At 42.2% G+C, this 22,558-nt stretch overlaps 1 protein-coding gene and 1 long non-coding RNA gene across 2 annotated transcripts in view; one reads left to right on the top strand and one right to left on the bottom strand.

Annotated features, from left to right (window-relative positions):
- Window positions 1-14,944, bottom strand: part of tspan4a (tetraspanin 4a) — a 544,510-nt gene extending 529,566 nt beyond the window's left edge. The window contains exon 1 of the mRNA XM_079554801.1: window positions 14,622-14,944. Within this exon, the coding sequence (XP_079410927.1) occupies window positions 14,622-14,942 (321 nt within the window). The 5' untranslated portion in view covers window positions 14,943-14,944. The remainder of the gene's footprint in view (window positions 1-14,621) is intronic.
- LOC306961871 overlaps window positions 1-22,558 on the top strand; it is a 497,669-nt gene that overhangs the window by 438,172 nt on the left and 36,939 nt on the right. The gene's annotated exons all lie outside the window — the stretch shown is intronic.

Below are 22,558 nucleotides of genomic sequence, written 5' to 3'. Positions count from 1 at the left end.
TTGAAGCTAAAAGCAAACGTTTTGTGTTTTAGAATTGAAGCTAAAAGCTAACGTTCAGTGTTTTAGCCTTGAAGCTACAAGCTAACGTTCTGTGTTTTAGCCCTGAAGCTAAGAGCTAACGTTTAGTGTTTTAGACTTGAAGCGAAAAGCTAATGTTCAGTGTTTTAGCCTTGAAGCTAAGAGCTAATGTTTAGTGTTTTAGACTTGAAGCGAAAGGCTAACGTTCAGTGTTTTAGCCTTGAAGCTAAAAGCTAACGTTCAGTGTTTTAGCCTTGAAGCTAAAAGCTAACGTTCAGTGTTTTAGCCTTCACGCTAAAAGCTAAAAGCTAACCTAACAAATGGAAAAAAGGACCACCATCTGAACAATTTTCATGAAACACCCTCATAAAGGGAAAAGAGGGAAAAGGAGTAGAGTCTTTTCCCTCAACTGGCCAACAGGAAGTTAGCAACAAAGAAAAAATCTGTGCACACTGCACAGTCTATTGTGTCTATGTCACACGAGCAACAAAATTCTTATAAAAACAATAATACTGTATTCAAACAAATATCTATCCTGGCTGCACCGGGGATCGCGATCCACACAGCTTTTATTATTCCACTATCTGCTCTGGTTTGGATAAATGACGACGGTTATGGGAAAGGACGTAAGCTGTTAAATACTAAATTAAATGCCAGTTGATTGCATTCTCTGAAGCCGAAGATTTGCTGTGACCTCCCTCAAAGAGAAAAGATGAAATTTAAAGCAGTCCTAACATAGTGAATAATGGATAGTCCGTCTTTATTGCCACTGAATCGACCTCTGCTTGATGCAGTGTTTTCATTTCATTTCAAAGCAAATTGCTATGTTTTTGAGGAAACTGTCCCATTTAGCGTTCTCCCTCTTCTTTGTTCTTCACACGAGCACATTTGAAACAAGAACAGAGAAAAGATCCATAATCAAACAGAAATTGTAATGTGAGTGGTTGTAATCAGTGAAGAGCGCAATCATGTGGGCAGAAGAATATCGTGTGAAAACATTCAAATGTCATGTTTCTTTGGGGCCGTATTGTGTTTAAAACATCCAAACCCACAGTCGTTTGGAGCCGTGGTTATCGACTCGAAACTGGTTCATGAGACCATTTTCAATCAGTTGGGGGCTTTTGCCAACCAAGATAAATTGTTAAGATAGTTATGATGAGGCTTGAATGGATGTTTCTGTGAAAGGAAATACAGTATTGTCTTTATACAGACTACAGCGGAGTCGTAATTCTAAATAATTGATTTGAGCTGGGTCACTGCTTGTCAAAGAGGGGTCTCGAGCTACACGGGTTGAGAACCACTCTTAAAGGAATAGGCCACCGCACGGCAAGGCAATTGGAGTTGTTTCCACGAGTGAATACGCAGTTGGGCATTTGACGCTGATTGTTTCACTTGTTCTGAGAGATTATATTATATAATCAGGCTGATTTATCTGCCAGTGGGGGAAGAAAAGTCTTATCCCAAATTCATCCTAAACTTGGTCTGATCAGGAAAAAAAAGTCTAAATGCGTGAAAAGCGCTCAAAACAAGATACATTTCCTCGAGTCTTTGTAAAAGGTTCATACTGTCTTCTTTGATTATGACTGTTCTTTTGGTAAGAATGAAAGGTTTGTTCACCTGCATTATTAGTTTCGATCACTCGATGTGATTCCCAGAGACAGCCATTAGACAAACAAGAGCAATAAAAGAACAAATCAGCCATATTGGATCATTGTAAGAGGGAAAACCACATCCTGAACTGGGACGATGCCAGGGTCATCCGTGCTGAAAGCAACAAGTACCACCGCTGGATCAGAGAAGCCGTCGAGATCAGGAAACGTGCATCAACACTATGAACCGGGACGACAGAGCATACACCTTATCCCACACCTGGGAAGCCGTCCTGGAGAAGTAGGGGGCGCAAGCTCTCCCTACTGACTGGGAAGCAGCCTAGGACACGTCACCTCCACCACCAGGTGACGCTTCTGAGGAAGATCAGAGGAAGTGATCGAAACGCAGTTAAACGAACCTTTCAGTCTTACCAAAGGAACGAACAACCATATTTCCTCAAGTCATTTAAGCCAAAGCTTCACGGTCGCATCAGTCACAACGTCATCTCCTCCAGTGACATAGGCCCTTGAATAAGCCGAATGCCCATCTCAGGTCGCCCGTTGCATTATGGGTAATGGAATTTCTTTCGCCTACCAAACAGTATTGATAGTTTGTGTAAAGCAACGCAGAAAGCTCTGATCTGGACTGTTTTAACCTCTGGAAAGTAGATGATATAAAGTGTTTTTGTCGTCGCCGTGGAGCTTGTTACAATATTAGCTTAAAATCTATTTTTACAACCAGGGCTGCGAACGGAGACAGAAACTGAAAGAACTGAACGATATGTAGTCATATGTAGAGATGCTTCAAAAGTGTTCACATTCAAAAACTATGTGAGAAAAACATTTCTGACCCTTGAAGGCGACTGTTGGTCTGAAACTGTGGCCTCATGTCGCCAATACTCAGGATATTTAAACTGGAATGACATTTTTTTTATTTTTTTTTGTCAATAAGGAGGTGGACAGTAAACGAAATCTTTTTTTTTTATTATTGTGACCAAAGAAATCCACATACACATATAGGCTAGGCCAGTGTTTTTCAACCACTGTGCCGTGGCACACTAGTGTGCCGTGAGATATTGTCTGGTGTGCCTTGGGAAATTTCACCTAGTTGTTTTTTGAAAGCAAATGCATTATTATCCACAAATAATGTACCCTTTTTGAGTGTCTATGCTGTCTAGTGATCGGCAGAGTAACCATATAATACACTTCCATATCAGATCATCAGAACATCGATCGCTCATTTGACAAATGCACCCACTATATATATAACATCAACACCGTTTTGAAACTTTTCCCTGTGATTTTGAGACGAATGTAAATGATTTAAAAAGTGGCGACACAGAAAGGCAGTGTCTGTGTCAGGCTGATCCCAGGTCCTGTCGTCGCCCTGTCTGCTACGGTCCGCTACGGTCCTCTATGGTCCACTATGGTTCACTATGGTCCACTATGGTTCACTATGGTCCACTATGGTTCACTATGGTCCACTAATGGTCCACTATTGCCTACGGAGCCGCTGTCCCTCGCTTTCAAGATATTTACAACATAAATATTTGCAAGAAATGACACTTGAGAATGAACACACACATCCAAAGCAGACACTGCTTCTTCATAATAATTGACTTTAATAAACAGTTCTTATAGGCAAAAGGTAATAAGATAAGATAAACCTTTATTGATCTCACAAAGGAGAAATTCACTTCTTACAGTCGGCGTTACTTCACAGTCTTATTGTACAGTCTGACAACAGTGGGGATGAAGGCTTTGCGGTAACGCTCCGTCCTGCACTGAGGGTGTCTCAGTCTGCCACTGAGAGAGCTGCTCAGCTCTTCTACAGTCCCGTGCAGTGGGTGGGAGGTGTTGTCCATGATGGAGGTGAGCTTGGCTAACACCCTCCTGTCCCTCACCTCCTCCACAGAGTCCAGGGGGCCCCAGGACGGAGCTGGCCCTCCTGACCAGCTTGTTCAGTCTGTTCTTGTCCCGCTCTGTGCTGCCCGGGGCCCAGCACACGGCAGCGTAGTGGAGAGCAGAGGCCACCACAGAGTCATAAAAAGTCCTGAGCAGAGGCCTGCTCACTCCGAACGACCTCAGTCTCCTCAGAAGGTGGAGGCGACTTTGGCCCTTGGTCCAGTTTATTGTTGAGGTGAACACCCAGGTACCTCCTCAATGTCCTCCCCCTGGATGTTCAGCGGTGTGTGCGGTAGTGGCTTCCTCGTGAAGTCGATCACCAAGAGTGATGTTAAAGCAGGGATCTTAAGGCGTTGGTTCGAAAAGGCTGCATTGATCGAAAATGGCTTATTTAAAATTTCCCTTGGCAGTGTAGACGGTAACGTATGAGCACTTTCTGTTTACAAGTGGAGCCGCACATCATTACTGTGCATTGATGTGAATTCTGCAAGAAAACTATGATGCAAACAGCTCAAATAAACTAAAGTAAACCAATAACAGTTGCCGGAGATAGTTCAAAGATGAACTCAACCCAGCGCGTATGGCTCCAAACACACCTCTAAGTTCGCTCGTAATGAGGGAGCACGGAGGAGAGCGCACACAAAAGTCTATACGTCGCACACACAGTCGTCTGTACGGGGCACTGCTCCCTTCCTCAGACCACAGCGGTGCACTGAGAGAGCCATCGATGGCAGAGATTGGGGAAGGGGGAAAGGCAATAGACTTCAAAGAGTGAATGGAGAGGATCTGTAGGATTGACATTTTAGATTGACATCGGGAAGCGCAGCGGAGCTCAAACATCCCCAAGGCAAACAGATGCAATCATCAGAACGGAGCGGGGGGGCTGTGAGGTGTGGGGGGGGCTCCTGCAGAGACCATGTGTCGGGGGCGAGCGGAGGAACAGGTTGTTTGTGGGATGGAGGGCAGGGGGAAAACAGAACAGGAAATGAGTCATGTCTTTTGGAATTGGATCCAACAATGAATGTCAAAGATTAGACTAATAATAACGATCAATTTTGTTTATTGACTTCATTTGCCTTTTTCAGTGTAATTTCATTTTTTGCTCATTCTTTTATTACAATAATGCATTTATAGGGCACCATTTACACCGGTTGGTCGTTTTAAGTGCTTTCCAATTGCAGAACAAAACAAAAATCATAATTATGGCGAATAAAAGGACAATAAAACCAAGAGCAAAACAATAGTCTATTGACACATATAACAAATAAAAAGGCTAAACGATAAAAATGTGTTTTTTAAATGAAGAGGCGCTACAGGAAACAAGGAAAGGACAGAGGAGAAGATCTTGAAAGACAGTTGTGGGGAGGAGGGAGCGGAGTGAGCAGCGCAGGAAGAAGTGGAGGAGCTGACCAGTGCAGGACACCACGCTCTGAAGCAGGGACAAACCCAGGAGGCGGAGCACCGTTTAAGAGGAGCTCTGAAGGCAGTTCTCTGGTTTCCCCGACCTCTAAAAACATGCTGGTCAGGTGGGTACGCTCAGTCTCAGACTAACACCTAAACACAATTTCGTTGTATGTTTGTACAATGACAAATAGAGCAAAAAATAGCTTATTTACTTTAGTTTTAAAATGGCAAGGGAGCCTGCTTCCCTGACGTCATATGGAAGTGAGTTCCACAAGGTTGGGGCATAAAGCAGCATCAACGTTTTTTTTATCCCGATTTTTTTGATAATTTTTCTCCTGATTTCTTGGGATTTTAACACATTGAGGCCGCAGACCATTTTTCATGATATTTGTAGCACCAAAGCGTATTCTATGTTATAGTTATGAACACAGGCTGTGGCTCGTTTGAAAGAGGAGACTCTAATCTCTCCGTAGTTGAAACAGTTTAATTCTACGTGCCTCGGTTCCTGAGAAATCCTAAGCTAAACAGAGGCTAGTATTGATCAAAATCACAGATTTTTTTCTAGACTCGGAGATGATTAGTGTTTTAATTAGTGTGGTTCTCGGATTGAAAACTTTAACAGGATGTTTCTCAGTCGTCCTTGGACCGATTTTGACCATTTAAAAACTCAGAGAAACGTTAAAATCTCATCTGTTTTGATCTGTACATCTGAAAAATCTTTGTCAAACGCACAAGAGAGAGTGAGAGAGGAGTGTTGGGTTTACAGCTGTTTGCTACGCAACACCACGCCCCCTCAGACTAAAAAAAAAAGAAAAGAAAAGAAACGCAATAATATATATAAAATGTCCAGATCGTCACTTTTTACGATCGTAATTTATTTCACTTCTGTTCCTCATAGAGCTACCAAAATCAAAGTCAACGTTTTTCCGTTTTTGGCATCAGAAGATCGCAATGCTTTGGGTTGTGTTCTTTAATCACATCGGCGATATAAGCTGGGCCAAGGCCATGGAGGAATTTGAAAGCACGGGGGTGATATGGTCTCCTCTACCTGGGTGGGTAAAGAGATGCGCGGCTGAATTCTGGATGAGCTGTAGATTGTAAATTGTCCTCATTGGGAGACCGGTTTAAACAGCAACAATCCAACCTGCTTATAATAAAAGCATAGATTTGGATTCTCATCCAGGCTTTAGAGACCACGTTTTGATGCCTGTTGGTTGTTTCACCTCAAATAAACGGAGCAAATTCCTCAGATATAGCATCTTTATGGAATTAATTAACTGTATCATTCTGTTTCCTGCTTCTAGATGGCGAATATTTTAGTATAGGTATCTGAATAAGTCTTGCTCAGGTATCGGCATCGAAAACCAAGTGTCGTTAAAGTGCCGGTATTGAATTTCTTTTACTGCACCCAGCCCGAGAAATGCCGGTCTGGTGCTAACAACTATATAAGTAAACCCTTCAGAACACGATGACATCACCCAACCCATACTCTCAAATCTGCACTGTTTACAAGCGAGCGCACAATGGTAAACGCTCTGAATACGTCGGCAAACACAAAGCCGTGCCCGCCCACGCCTCCGCAACCGCACGGGAAACTCACAAAGGCTCACCCACTCGCCCACCGCGCTCCGTACGCTGCGAGCCCATCTGAATGCATGTGCTGTCTCTTCATCTCACACACACACACACACACACACACACACACACACACACACACACACACACACACTCTCCCCTCTCCGGAGATACCCTCAAACAAGACAAGACAAATACGAGGCACTGAGCGGCACGGCCTACACACCATTCAGAGGCGAGATTAGCATAACACCGGCATCTCAAGTGGCCGGCAGTGATAGCAGGTGTAAAAAAAAAGAGAAGCAAAAAAAAAAAAAAGGTGGCAATAAAGATGCGATCAGTCGGCGAGCGCGTTCGCTGACAATGGGAGCTCGGCAACGATGGGGAAGTGCTCAAGCGAGAAATAGAAGAGCGGCCAATGTGGTCAGAAAGGTCAGGTATTGTCAGGTTTGGAGACGAACTGAAGCGTGAATTTGACAAGGAAATAGGGCTGGAGTCAGAGAGGGAAGTGGGCAGACCGTTTTTACATAAATTGCATGATGCTGTTACTGCATATGATCAGCGTGTGGAGGGGGCGTGTCGGAAAGGGTCAGAAGTTCTTAAAAGAGACAGAGGCCTATTTCAAGCCATTCGCTACAGCCATTTTGAGAGAGCAATGTATAAAAGGCAGTTATTCTAATTTACTGCATTTACAGACCAACAGAAGGTTTGGTCATCATTGTAGTGTGATATAGACTGGTGCTTTGTGATTGAAAAAAGCGTAATACCCCCTCTTTAAAAAGGTTTGTGGGCAAAATCAATGTTAATTGTACTTTCTGTGGATTACAGCCTGAATCTATAGCACATCTTTTCTATGAATGCCTCCCAGTGATGGTGTTTTAACTTTCAACTTTATCATTATCAGCATTGACCACAATTAGCATTGTCCTCATCTTTCTATGAATGCATAGCATTACCTCAGTGTGCCTTGATGCAAACAATGGCTTCATAGTTACTGACTCTATGATGTTTGGCGCTGAGCACCACAACCACAACCACTTATTATAACTTAATACAACTTAATACAACTCAAAAATATATGTGTGTGTGTATATATATGTGTATATGTATATATCCGTATATGTGTGGGTGCGTATGTTTGTATGTGCATGTATATGTATGTGTGTATATGTATGCACAAAGAGTTGAATGTTATTCCCTACATGTGTGTCTCCCTGTCCTTATCTGTCATTGTCTGTTTCTGTTAAGTCTGTCTATACATTGTTACTGTTTTGTGGACTGTCACCTTTGTATGTCTTGTATTGTTACATTGATTATTAAATACATTTCTTAAAAAAAAAATAAAAAAAAGACATGAGATATGATTCATGAGAGTGGGATTTTGACATACTTTGTAAGATGCAATACATGATTAATTCATTCTCATGTTGACTTTATTTTCAGTTTTTTGACAGCCCTGAACTTCAGGAGCTGAACTTATGGCAAGCCGGTAAGAACCACTGTTCCTGTTTATACCCCATTGGTTCTAGGAACACATTTTAATAAGCAAAACAGAAGAAGGCGAGTGCATCAATGGTCTGGGAAAAAGTGAAAGGTAGACCGGTGCTCTTCAAAGACTGGGCTGACCTTACATGGAATAAATTAGACTGGCTTGTAGAACAGTTTGTACAAAGTAGCGAAAGCAGTCACAAAAGCAAGATAATGTCCGAGGCACTCGAGCCATGTAGCAAAAGTAAAAGTCCTTCATTAACAAATGGACCAGCCTACGCGTTTCATGCTTTTTGCTTTGCATTTTGCTTTCTTGACTTTGCACAAGCTGTTCTCCAAGCCAGTCTCAGCTAATTTATTCTACATTTTAATAAGGATTTAAAAAAGATTATAAAACAAAAAACTTTACTGAACAAAGTCAAGCCCTCCTGTTCTCTCCAGGTCATTTTGAAACGAAAAGCCACAGGAGCCAAAACTCAATCAAAATGACCCAAAAGCCACAGGAGATTTGTGTAAAAAGAAGCAGAAAAACATATGAATGTGGTGATTGTGAGGGTCTTTGAATTGAAGGATCACACGAGGGTTTTAACAAAGTCATTAAACAAACTCCTTAAAGGTCCTTAAGATCCTAAAAGTCCTTAAAGGTGCATTATGCAACTTTTTATGTGAAAAAAAAAAAAACTTTTCACTGCTGACGGACCCTCTCACTGGAAAACCTACAAAACAATTGATCCTGGAGCATCATAGAGACCACTGTGAAGGAAAGTAAAGGCACCATGCTGACCACTCACACAGCTGCTGGGTCACTGCAAGGTCAAATATGTATAAAAAAAAATGCATAATGCACATTCAATGAAAATGAAAAAAAATCTAAATCACGTTTATGTGGATGCCCTTTGTACTGGACCATTTGTAAATATTATTTAAAATGTTGTAGTTAATAAGAGATCCCATACACTTTCCCCTACATATTTAAACACTTTCTAAATGTACACATTGTTGGTCATTTGTCATTCATAACCCAAGCTCCTTAAACAACCTGTTCTTCTGAGCACAGTCATATTGCCATATTTGCCATAATCCTAATATGGCCTTTGACCAAACACAGCGTCACAAACAGTTTGTAATAAAATGAACAAACTAAGTCAAAAGTTTGGCCTTTTGCGCATCATACACAAACCCTTATCAAGGAAAACACACAAAGAAAAACATTTTGATCAATGACTTTTCTGGTTGGCTGAAGTATTTTTTATTTCTTTAACCAGATGTGTCATCGTTTTACTTTGGGGAAAAAAGCTTTAAAAAATCTTTCCGTACCATTGTTCTGTGAAAAGATGTTACAACGTGGACGCCTGTGACCTACTGTATATTAGGGCTGCTCGATTATTAAAAAAATAATAATCACGATTATTTTTGTCATAATTGAAATCACGATTATTCAAACGATTATTTGTTGCCTTTAAAAAAAAAGTATTTATTTTATTTATATATTACAAATATGTACAAATAATTTAAGGTTTGCCTCGATTTCGGAGAGGTCTCTGTTTCACACCTGCCCCCTGCTGACCAGCCCTCACACCTGCGCAAGCAAACTGAGCAGCGCGGCCTGATGACATCATCACACAGCGCTGTTTGTTTTTATGTCGGGCAAAAGCACGAGCCGTGGCAGGGGAAATGCGAAGGGAAAATAATCCCAGCGCCGTGAAATAATGCAAGTCTGCTTTGCAAAAAAATAATAATAATTTAATAAAAAAAAAAAAAAATAATGATTATGCTAATTTTGTAATCATTTAGTGTAATAATCAAAATTGTGATCCAATTTTGATTCATTGTACAGCCCTAACCTATATACTGTATGTTTACTTTTTTTTTCTTTTAAAGGGGGGTATTATGCAAAATCTACTTTTTCAAGCTTTACATCATGTTATTATGTCACTCCCTCATTAAAAACATGCCTGAAGTGTTGCCTTGGCACATTCACGTCTTTTTGAGTAATCTGTAAAAACTCTGATGGCGGCCATTTTAGGGATAGGTTTGCCTGAGTCCTCCTAGGAACGCCCCCACCTCCTGGAGACGCCTCCGAGCTTTCGTCACCAGCCGAGTAACCAACCACTGCTCCTCAGCAGAACCCCCTCCCCACTGATGCCACAGACAGCGTGTGGAGGGGGCGTGTCGGAAAGGCTCAGAGGTTCTTAAAGAGACAGAGGCCTATTTCAAGACATTCACTACAGCCATTTTGAGAGAGACATTTTATACAAGGCAGTTATTCTAATTTACTGCATTTACAGACCAACAGAAGGTTTGGTCATCATTGTAGTGTGATATAGACTGGTGCTATGTGACTGAAAAAACATAATACCCCCTCTTTAAATATTGTTGGTGCAGCTTATATTCATGTGTGGCCAATAGTCCGAACATTACGGTAGTTTGTTGCACCACTGATTGGCCGTTTTTCTCTGTCGGGGAAACACGTTCCGGGCCCAGGTGCAGTACCTCAGAGCGGCCACTAATCAAATCGATGACAGGTCCCTCATTCTGATGTTTACAATACATCCAGGGCTTTCCCCACTGCAGCACCAGATCCATCATCTTCCCCTCCACCAGTGTCAAAGCCGAAGTGAAGAACATCTTCTCTGACCCACACCCCTCGTCCTTCATTACACATGTAAAGAGCTCATGCATTCAATAAGCCATTCATCACACCGTCTTCACGTTTTGAAATTGCATTGCAAAACTCATCATAGATTTGCCATGAATAAATGACGACAGAATTAACGCCACGGAGCTCGATGCTATTTGAAGACAGGAACACAGCGAGGTGCTAAGACCGGGGCGTCTCATAAAGATATTCCTATCCCAACAGTGTGAACATATGCATCCGCAAACCTGCCTCAATGCCGTTCATTCCTTTTCAAATGCCATACGGATTAGCGATCCTGTCACGATGCATCAGCTACACACTTCACACTTCAAAGATATAGAACTGGTACAATACAATAACAAAAAGAGCACAGGAGGTTGCAAGAGGTACTCACTTCAAAGCATATTTTATAAACTTTCTTCTTTGTTGCTCCCTGGATATATCTTGCATAATTGAGCCTTGAAAACAGTCTTTTGGGGACTTCAGAATTATGTTTTAAGATGCAAAAATGACGTCTTCATAAGGAAATGTCTGGATAGGATTTGAAATAGTCACAGAGCGCCCTCTGAAGACCAATACAAGCTTTCGCCCATTATAGGAACAGGCCACCGTTTTTCCACACTGAGGCATGTTCTTCCCTGAGGTTAGACGAGTTGATATACCTGTCTGGTCTTTGTGTCTGTGGAAGAGCTTGGTAGCTTCCGACTTTGCCGTTTGACTTTGCCAAACTTTCCCGTTTGGAGCCATAGGAATACATTGGGAGAGGCCAAATGCTGACAACATCTTTGGTCTTTTTGCGTGACACAAAAAGACAGACAGATACGTATCAACTCGTCTAAGCTCAGGCAAGAACATATCTCAGTATGTAAAAATGGTGGCCTGTTCCTTTAACTCATTTACTGCCAATGACATCAATAGACGTCAATTAGGTTTTTCAATGGGGGCGGCTGCAGCAAAGCCTTGAGTGTGGCGTTAAAATCTTAGTTGTAGTTCTTTTATTGAGTCATGAAGTGGCAGCATTGCTTGTTGGATATGATCACAGTCACTGATGTGCTTGGTTACAAAAAGCTCATCTTCTCAGCTTTTTGTTCAGAAACCAGCATTTTGGGTGATTTCACCCACATTTTCTATGGATGATTACTAAAGAATGAAAAGAGGTACAGACAAACTTTTTTTTAGATGAAAGAAGAGAAAGAAGAGAGTCTTTTGGTGGGTTTCGTGTTGATATAGATTGAGACCTACATTTTCTGAGGGTCTTGAAAAAACAGGAAGACAGTGATCTGAAAACGGCTGGTCAATGAGTTTTAAGGGAGAGTTGCAAAGACGGAGACTGCCGTGACTGTCAGTTGTCACAAAGTCTCTGCAACTCTGCAATTGTGCGAATACAAAACGCCTATCTCGCCGGCCTAGAGACTAGTTGGAGTCTAGAGTCACCGCTTGTCACGGAGATGATTTCAGCTGAGTCTCCGCATGGTCTCCAAGAGGTCTATGAGGTAGGTCTCAAGCAGCTGTGGGAATGCTGTGGGCACTATTTGTTCTCCTCAACCTGTGAGACGTTTCTGTGACGTCCCTGCAATGTCTCCGAGACAATGTCAGATACCAAGGAGATCTCAAAGAGCTGTAAGGAGTCTCTTTGAGATCTCCTCTGTATCCGACAGGTCTCGACACAACAGTGGAGACAGTGGAGGCAAGGTGTGTGAAGTTTCCACCAAGACTTCCACCAACTCAAGTCTCCAACTAGTCTCCAGGCCAGTGAGATAGGCCCATTAGTAAACAGCATACACTCTGCTGATAGAAAATTGTCTTACATTTTTGTAATCCTTCTCTGACAGCTCTGCATGATGTGTCTCCTTTGATAAACGTCCGTGTAATGTGTTGAAATAGCAAAAGTCCACACTCCATCAATTGCACGTTGAGCAGAAATTCGTCTAATTGGTCATCATGTTGCTGTGGTTTTATGCTCGGTTTAGTATTACGGATCACAGCTTGCATATGATTACGAACAGCAAACAAGTTTCAGAGATTGCTACGTGCCATGACTGAATATTTGCGCCTCTGGAAACCTTTGCCACACATGCACAATACATAAGACAGTCCAAACTCACAGCAAAACCGCAATCACCAGCAAAACAAGTAGTTATCTTCACTTGTTGACATCTTGAACTTTGGCAGACAGTACCTGATATCCATTTGCTGTTGCCATTGATTGTAGATAATAAAGTAAGCACAGAAACTCAATATATCTCAGCAATTCAAAAAGCTACAAGGCCACATTCACCTTAAGCACAAACAGGCTGCGTTCACGGCGCTCCAGAATAACATGTTTGGTATACTATTTAGTGTAAACAAGCTTGCAATCCTTAATGATGTCACCATCCAACTATTATGACAAAAACTACTATAGTACATTTTTGCTGGCAGAGAAATGTGCAATTAACGTGTATTTTAACCAGAGGTGGGTAGAGAAGCCATAATGTTTCCTCAGCTTAAGAGTAATATAGTTTTTATTCCAGAAGAAGAAGAAAATAAATTAAATTTATGACGAATTCACGCACTTCTTCATCATGACTTCAGACATGAACACATCATGTATTAACATAATACACATGAAACATAGTCATCAAAAACACATAAGGAACAGAATGAACTAATGAATTCCTCCTGATTAACTCCTCATGATCATTAATGAGTTCATCTCTCTGATAAACTGTAAGTTTGTGAGTATGTATTTATGAAAACTCATGAACTCATGTTATTACAGTACATGATGAACATGATGAAGAAAGTTACAAAACTCCTGATGATCTAATGCAGGACTTCATGATGAATGTTTATTCACGCATTAATCCATTTACGCTTGTTATAAAGCGGTACCAAAAAAGAGAAACTGCATGAATTTTGATTTAGATTTTAGTTTTGGATATAATAGGAGAGGTAAAAGAAAGTTCTCAAGCCGTCATCTGTACTGGGTTGTTTTAGAAGTGAGTGTTCATCAGCAACTAACAGTATTGGAGCAGCAGGCGGAATAATTCATTGATTAATTATAGTTGAAGGTTGAATGGACAGGGCCTATGTGTGGAGTTTGCATGTTCTCCCCGTGTCTGTGTAGGTTTCCCCTACCACTAAAAACATATATAACAGACAAGGATGATAGAGAGTGTGTTTGAGAGAGCAAGTGTGGGACAACGGATGCAAATTAGCCCATGGCTACAATCTGGGCTGGCATGTTTACATGTATGTATCCGTGTATGTTCATTAACAAGCACTGTCCCAACCAAATAAACAGATAAATAACTATTAGATTCAGCTGCTGCTCAAAGATTGTCATTACAAATAAGCTTACCTTGCCAATATAATAATCATATATATATAATAATCTGCTCTTTGGTCAACAGCGTTGTTTTTAAAGTGCAATATTAATAAAGTTAGATTGGATAATAATCATAATAGACTATTATGGCGAGTTTATTTCTTTGAGCACAAGTCATACACAAGGTAATTCTAAGTTTTTCACAGTTACATAAAATTACAAGAAGTCACATAAATTCAAACAATAAAACATCCCCATAAAATTGCATGTATTACATTAGGGAGGATAGCTTTTTAGACTAGCTGCCCTCCCTTGGATGAAACCAATAAGAACGTAAACTCTAAACACACGAGATTCCGCATGAATAAAACATGCAGCTATGAGATTAATAGTTGCTGATAAAGCCACCTCAGGTGAGAGGCGAAACATCCCTGACGCTAAAAGAAACAGCCTTAATGACGGCTCGAGAACCTTTTTCTAAGATGAACTCCTGGAAGACTGAGAGATTGCACAGTAAGAGTAAAGCAGCACTACCCACCTCTTGACCAAACCCTCCTTCATCCTTACTACTGAGCAATAGTTTCGAAAGTCACGTGAACGCAGCCTGTCCCAAAGTTCCCACATAGAAACAGACTTTGCACAAAAACGCCCAAAAACCAGCTCGCGAGAAAGCATTAAAAAGTGGACTCACCCAGAAGAGCAGGTTGAAGAACACCATCCCGTAGCGCAGGGCGATCATGCACCCCTCGGCCATCTTGCACCGCCGCAGCTCTAGGAGAAATATGAAGGAGAGGTCCAGGTAAAACACCACGTACTTCTTGCCCGGGGTGTAGCGCCCGTTGGTCGACTGGGGCTTTTTGGTGGTGGTGAATCCGAAAGCGAAGGGCGGGCGCTTGTACTCGAACTCCCCGCTGAACCGGTGGAAGCCCGAGGTGAAGGGGGGCGTGTCCGGCTTGCTGTCCAGCGAGGGACTTCGCCGGTACGGGGTTTCGTCCGTGCTCGAACGCCTCATGGTGGAAACAAGCCGCTGCTCTCTGACGTGTGAAGGGTCTCGTGGAAGAAACGCGTAAACCGCACGATATATCGAAGGAGTCCGTTTATCCGAAAGCCATGACTCGAGCGAAAAGGTGAACGAGAATCCAACAAGGTAAACTTCCCTATAATCCTACTCCGATTTCCAGCACGCTCTTCCTTGGCAAAGCAGAACCCAGAATGACTTATTCACACAACGACAAAGCTTCGACGATTCAGAACTCTTTAACTTTCAGTCGTCTCCAAAATACGCCACAACACAATTCAATCCACGCATTTGTTTTTTTTTCTTTTACTCCCGAAGTGTCGCCAAAGTCACCGTGCGTAATCCCGGTGCAACATCTGTATAACTCTGTTTACTCGGGGGGGGGGTTTAAATCCACATGCACACCATCTACACAACTATAATCTGTCAAACGCAGGTGCAACGTTTGCCGGGAGATAAGCTGATGGTTCGTTTCATCCCCGCAAACACCCCTCTCTCTCTATATCTCCCCCTTTGCCAGAATGGAGACTCCGACCCTGGGGTGTGTGACGGTTCAAAGTGGTCCCACGCGAGGATAGACCTACGGCACCGTAGATGCTGCTAAACCTGCTTCCGAGCACCTCTTCTATCAATCGAGAGCCAGCAAAGTGATAGATAGGGAGTTTGTTGCAGCGATTTCAAGGTCCTGCTTTACAAATCCCCCCCCCCCGACATGCAAACAACCTCTCCTGGTCTATGTATCCGTGCGTGTTCAGCAAATATCCAAATGTTTAAGAGTTACTCGCCCTCAGTGTGCACATGCAGAAGCCAACGATCTCAAGACTGAAGTGAAACGCATGCAAGGTAAACTGTCCATAGGAATGAACGCTTCAGCCCGTACAAACACAAAAAATCTTGAATCCACATCCCCCTAACTAGTTATGTGTGTTTCCAGAAAGTCTCTTGAGGATGCGGCGCCAGTTCCGAGCCCCCCCTTCGCACGCTCGCGTCGGTCCGGGCACATCCGCGAGCTCTGCGCTTCAGCCGGTGAATTAATTCCCAGTTTGTGATGTGCCGAAGTGCGCGCGGTCCCGCTCCTCTCCGCTCTCCGCGGCTTCCCCTCCCTCCCCTCTCTCCGCTTTGCCGTAAGCGCGCCTATATTTCCCCCGCAAACCCCGCTGCCTAAGTGGGGGGGGATGCGAGGAGAGGGTCCGGTAAGGTCACGTCCAAGAGAAAAAAAAGAGCGTAGCCAAAGCCAAGCCCGGAGAACACAGTTGCCTCACAGAAAGCCGAGGCAAGACTGCAGTATTTGAGCGCTAGGAAGGTAGGTAGTCCACTCCGCTAGTTCCCATAAGCTCCTCCTGCCTGACTGCCTGCGCTCTCTCTCTCTCTCTCTCCCCCTCTCTCTCCCTCTCTCTCTCTCTCTCCTCCTCTGTCTCCATCACCTCCTCCCCTTTCCTTTCCTTCCTGCCTTTCCTCGCTACCCGCTGATGGTCCAGGTCCCCTCTTTCCTTCTTGCCAACTCCGGATCGCTCTCGTCGTCACGGTCCCCCTCAATACGCTTCCGATAGTTGTTGAAATTCCGACAATGCTACACCAAGAATTTCCACTAATGACTGATTTAAAGCCACACATACGGTGGTGTGGCGTTGGAATAGAATAGGGGAAAAAAGCCCAGCAAAGAACATTATAAAATCAGTTCATTGCAGACACAGCAGCAGCAGATTCACTTCATCAAAAGAAAAAGGAGCAGACTGACTGAATGACACTAGCGGTTACAACTTATTCAGCTCCTTGATGGCAAAGGGGACAAAAGAATTCCTGTACACATTTTTCTTGGCACAAGGAAGTCTCTGCCGTGATGGAAGGAGCTCAAAGTGATGGGACAATGGATGGCTATCGTCATCTGTGATCTTATTACAGACACGATGCAGTGCTTTATTGTAATTTATTTATTGTATCCATCCATCCATCCATCCATCCATCCATCCATCCATCCATCCACCCACCCATCCATCCATCCACCCATCCATCCATCCATCCATCCACCCATCCATCCATCCATCCATCCATCCATCCATCCATCTTCTTCCACTTTTCCATTGCCTGTTGGTCTCTCACCCATCACCTAGGACCTGTTTGCCATGGGAGACAACAGAACTCCAGGATCATTCAGGTGATTTACATTGTTGTCATTGATTTACATTGAAAGGTCATAAAATTGATTGAAACTCTTTACGACCTGGAAGATCAGTTAAAACAGTCCAAAACAGTCAAAGCTTTCAAAAAGTTGTTTAAAGCTACTAAAATTCAAGCATATATAAGCTTGGGATGAATAAAGTAAGAAAAAAATAAAATGAAAAAATAATGATGAGATGATTTAGTTACAACTAAATTAACTTAAAACAAATGTATGTATACATATTTGTTGGAATATCAAAATTTATGTTACTAACTTCAGATACATGCTTTTTTCTCTTCTGTTTAACACTTGATGTTGTTCATTATTAATGTTTGTGTTTTGTTTTTTTCTCTGGTGGAAGTCTGTAAACTGGGTTAGGCGTTATAAGTTTCCACTTCAGCCTAAACCCTTTCGGTCGTGTTGGACACAAATAATTGGAAATGTATTTACGAATAAACTACTACTACTACTACTACTACTACTACTACTACTACTACTACTACTACTACTACTACTACTACTACTACTTATAATGAGATGGAGAGTGTTTTTCCGCACATGTGTCTGAGTTTACAATACACTGAACTCAGACAATCATCTGACAAAATAAATGGCAGGTACAGTGCCTTTAATGCATGCTTTACATGATCTATCATCTGTTTCTTTGGAACATGCTCATCACCTTTGTTGTCAACCTCTCTGCAAAAAACAATGTCTTTATCTTTTGCTAATCTTTATCTTACAGGTTGCATAAATCACGTTTATAAATTAGCATCTGTGATTGGAGAGATAAGAAACGATTGGCTGCGACCAGGGACCGAGACACTCTGAATCTGAAAGTAGGAGTGGCAACAGTAGGTTTGGCAACAGAAATCCAAAACCAACCCTCCAGAATAGTTCCTGTGGCCCACAAGATGCATGAAATAGGATTGAACACAAGAGAGTTCAGAAACAAGTTTAAGTGCTCCAAAGACACTATAAATATTAGAAATCCCTGATGGAAACTTCCTGAGATTCTTCTGTAATGTCTAATGATAATCAGCTCGAGTATTTATAAAAGCAGTGATTGACCACGAGTCGAGCAGGGCGATATATTTGACGATGTAATAGACAAATTCCAGCCTTACGCCTATTGGGAAGATTAATGCCAAGATATTTGATTCTTTTTTTTTAGCACCATACTAATTTCCTCACAAATACACAAGCCATTTACATTCTTCATTTCATTTGACTTTTTAAGCACCGGCCCCTGTGTCCCACACAGTCAGTGTTTACTCTGCTCTGATGGAGCTGAGTGAAACAAATGATATCGTGTCCACAGTGACATAAAACATTAAAATGGTATCAAAAACGTATATCACAATAACAATGTGTGTGATACGATATGGCCCCTAACCACGAGTGGACTTTGATCTTTAGGGCGAAACGCTGCAGGTGAATATTATTTAGAGAGATCTGCTGAACATTTCTGATATAAATATGAGGGGAAAAAGTTGTTCCAGTTTTCTTTCATTTTCTGTTTTTATATAAGACAAAGTAGAGCGGCCTCCCATGGAAATATCGAAACAGTTGAGATTTTAACATTTCTCTGAATTTTCCACTGGTTTAAATCGGTCAAAGGACGGCTGAGAAACATCCTGTTAAAGTCCTTAATCCGAGAACCAGGCTGTTTAAATGCACACGCGTTCGATCTGCGACAACACTCGTTTCAGAACGTGTCAACAATGTTGTTGTTGAAACTGATTTATTTAGGTATTTGCCTCTTCCCATAACGTTAGTGCCTGTAGAGGAGAGCGGAGGAGTTGATCAGAAATGAAAGTTTTTCATAAAAGTGCATTATCTCCGTTTCTAGAGAAAAAAAAATCTGTGATTTTGATCAAAACTAGCCTATGTTTAGCTTAGATTTCTCTTTAATTAAACTGTTTTCACCTACGGAGAGCTTAGAGTCTCACCTTTCAAACGACCCACAGCATGTGTCCATAGCTATAACATGGAATACGCTGTGGTGCTACAAATATCATGAAAAATGGTCTGGATTGTTGGTACTCTACAGCTAAATTCCAAAAACAGCGCGGCCTCAATGTGTTAAAAAATCCCTCTGAAAAAAACTTAAAAACATTGTTAAGTCTGTAGGAGCTACTTAAAGCAGTACTACGTAACTCTTCCCCCAAGAGGCCATAAGCGCAACTGCAGGTGTCATAGCAAGTTACGATTTTTTTAACTTATTAATTGTCTTGGAGAGTAAATACTACGCTGACAGGAAAGGCGAAGGGAGAGAGGGTTACTGTGCATCTGATTATACAATGGAAATATTTTTTTTCACTCAAACCTGGCTGCAAATACTGTTTAAAGTGACGTTAGCCCGCAGTTAGCTTTGCCCGTTAGCCTGTTAGCTTCTTCTTCGTGATTTTAGTAGTGTGTATTGCTTTCTCCGCACCGGTGGCAGTCAAGTTGCAAACATGGTTTTCTGGTCAGAGACACCAGGGGGAGAAGAAAGACCCTCCAATCATCCCATAAACACTTGTATGACCCCCACAGGGACTACGGAGAGGATTTATTAAGGTAAACACGTTACTTAGTACTGCTTTAAAGGGACTATACAAGTTTAAAAATGATAAAACTAAGTATTTTCCTCGCCCTACATGTTCCAGCCATGTCCTAATGTGTCGAATGAGCCTGTCACTCAAAAAGGTGTTAATTCAGGTCTGAAGTGCCGTCATGCACGAGCTTAATATAGAAGCTGCAGTTACACGTATGGCCTGAGGTGGCAGTAGTGAGTATAAAAAGCCAAACTTGCATCTAGCCCCTTTAAGTGGATATTTTGTTGCATAAGTGGAGCAAAAAATACATTTTGAGAAAACCAGCCCAAAGTCTCCGCTCTTCCAAACTCTCACAGAAAGGAAATGACCATCTTTGGATTATAGCGTCATCTCCGGGACCCTTCACAGAACATGTGGAAGCAAAATCTGTCAATATTTGTGAATGAATGCGCGAGGGGAAGACGGCTTTGCGAACCGATGTTTACTTCGTGGATTTCTCCGCTTCACATTTTTACACTCCGACAACAAAACAAAGACGCTAAGGGAAAAAAATAGCAAAAAACTGCATGAAACATCGATTCTTTCACCGACTGTGTGTCCACCAACAGACAAACTTGCCTCTCTCTGAACAAGGATGAAAACCTAATGCATCAAAACCTCATCTTTGGCCACTTGCAGTCAAAAAGAAAACAAGCTACATCTTCATAAACCTCACACTGAAATCACGGCTCGTCGTTTATTCCGTTTATTTGGTGGAAAAGGCGATAAGAAGTCACCAGTTGTGCGCCACCATCTGCCGGTTTACGGGTTTCGCTGCGGAGTGCGTGTTCAGAGAAAGAGCAACACAATCCCTTCTCATTACTCATGCAGAGGTTGTTCAAGTGCACAAACCGATCATCCCTCGGCGTGGTCGACTGCGTGCCGCCAGCGCCGGATAGGCAATTAAGTTTCCCTATAAATCACAGGGGGAAAAAGTCATTTGCGCCATCATGAGACATATTTCCTCATGGAAGGCTTTATAGGTTTTATAATAGCTATAAAAAGGAATATAGGTGCGAGACATGTCCTGGTTAATTGTGGAAGCGAAGTGAAAAGAGAAGCCAAGTGTTGCATAAAGATGTAAGGGCTAATTGGAGACTGAGGCATGTGAAAGCTTTATGTTGGAGGACAATGCTGCCAACTTTTGGAAGATGACTCTGGAGGAGAGAACATAGGATAGGGGTGAGATACTCCAAAATACTCCAAAAAGTTCACAGTTCATCACATCTTTCTTGACATCTTTGAGGAGGAGAGAGGTGAGGAGGCTGACTTACATTGGCCAACGTGGACAATAAAAATGAGCAATAGTCAGAGAAGCAGAATTTGGATGCACTTAAGTGAACAGAAAGACAGGAAGTCTCATTTATAAAATCAAACAGTCAAATTGAGGAGGGTCAACAAACAACCTTCAGACGCACAAGAGCCTTCAGTAACAAGTTGGCCCATTTTTTTTGTTAAGCGTGAGTGTGTTTCAATAAAGCATTATATGTTTCAGTTCTATTCATCTCAATGCTCGATTGATTCCACTCTTGATTTTAAAAAGCCACAGTGCTTTGCCGTATAAAACCCTTTTTGTCAAGCAGCAGCAAAGCCTGTCTCAACAGTCGTGGGCTGCGTCCGAAACCATTAAAGCAGTAGTAAGTAACGTGTCTACCTGAATAAATCCTTTTCGTAGTCCCTGTGGGGGTAATACAAGTGTTTATGGGATGATGGGAGGGTCTTTCATCTCCCCCTGGTGTCTCTGGACAGAAAACCATGTTTGCAACTTGACTGCCACCGGTCCGGAGAAAGCAATACACACTAACGGAATCACGAAGAAGAAGCTAACATGCTAACGGGCAAAGCTAACCACGGGCTAACGTCACTTTAAACAGTATTTACAGCCAAGTTTGAGTGAAAAAAAATATTTCCATTGTATAATTGAATGCACAGTAACCCTCTGTCCCTTCGCCTTTCCTGTCAGCGTAGTATTTACTCTCCAAGACAATTAATAAGTTAAAAAATCGTAACTTGCTACTACACCTGCAGTTACGCTTATGGCCTCTAGGGGGAATAGTTACTTAGTACTGCTTTAAAGTTTAGCCTCTATGACGTAACACTCGCTCCTGATCCTTAACCTTTCATGGGGTTGACTGTTAGATCTCTATGCAGTTAGTGAACTTTTGCTTCAGCAGCATTTGCCCAATTCGACCGTCCTCACCCAGGAGAAGGGGAAGTGACATCACCAGTGGTCCTGGGGTCGAACATTACCATTAAATTAGATCCAGAATTGAAACTTGAGATAGATGGAGTTCAAATAAAACAGGTATATGAAACCAAGCAGCTGGGAATCCCACAAGCGCTACTGTCCTTCTTGAACTACTGTCCAACAGTCCGGTCACATGCGACGTCTGAAGTGATCAAATCTTTACAAATAGTACAGAACTGAGCAGCTCGAATGGTGCGAGGCTGTGACTATATGACGAGTTCGGTAGGTAGCACAACGGTTAGCGCTCGTGCTTCACAGCTAGAAGGTCCGGGTTCGATTCCCACCAAGGACGGGGCCTTTTTGTGGAGTTTGCTTGTTCTTCCCGTGTCTGTGTAGGTTTCCTTCGGGTACTCCGGTTTCCCCTACCACTAAAAACATGTACAATAGAGTGTGTTTGAGAGTGCGCATGGGGGACGACGGATGGAAATTAGCCCAAGGCTACAATCCGGTGTGGCTTGTTCATTAACTTGCACTGTCCCTACCAAATAAACCATAAATTAAAAGAAATGCTGAGTAAACTAAAATGGTTGTCAGTGAAAAACAGACTCTTATACTCTTTATTATCCTCTGTGAGAAGTATTTTGTCGGCTCGATGTCCAAGGATTACTTATGAAAATCTCCT

Source organism: Gobius niger (genome assembly GCF_951799975.1).
Source record: "Gobius niger genome assembly, chromosome: 4".
NCBI lineage: Eukaryota > Metazoa > Chordata > Actinopteri > Gobiiformes > Gobiidae > Gobius > Gobius niger.
The sequence above is the reverse complement of the archived record's forward strand: the minus strand, read 5'-3'. Positions and strand labels throughout refer to the sequence as shown.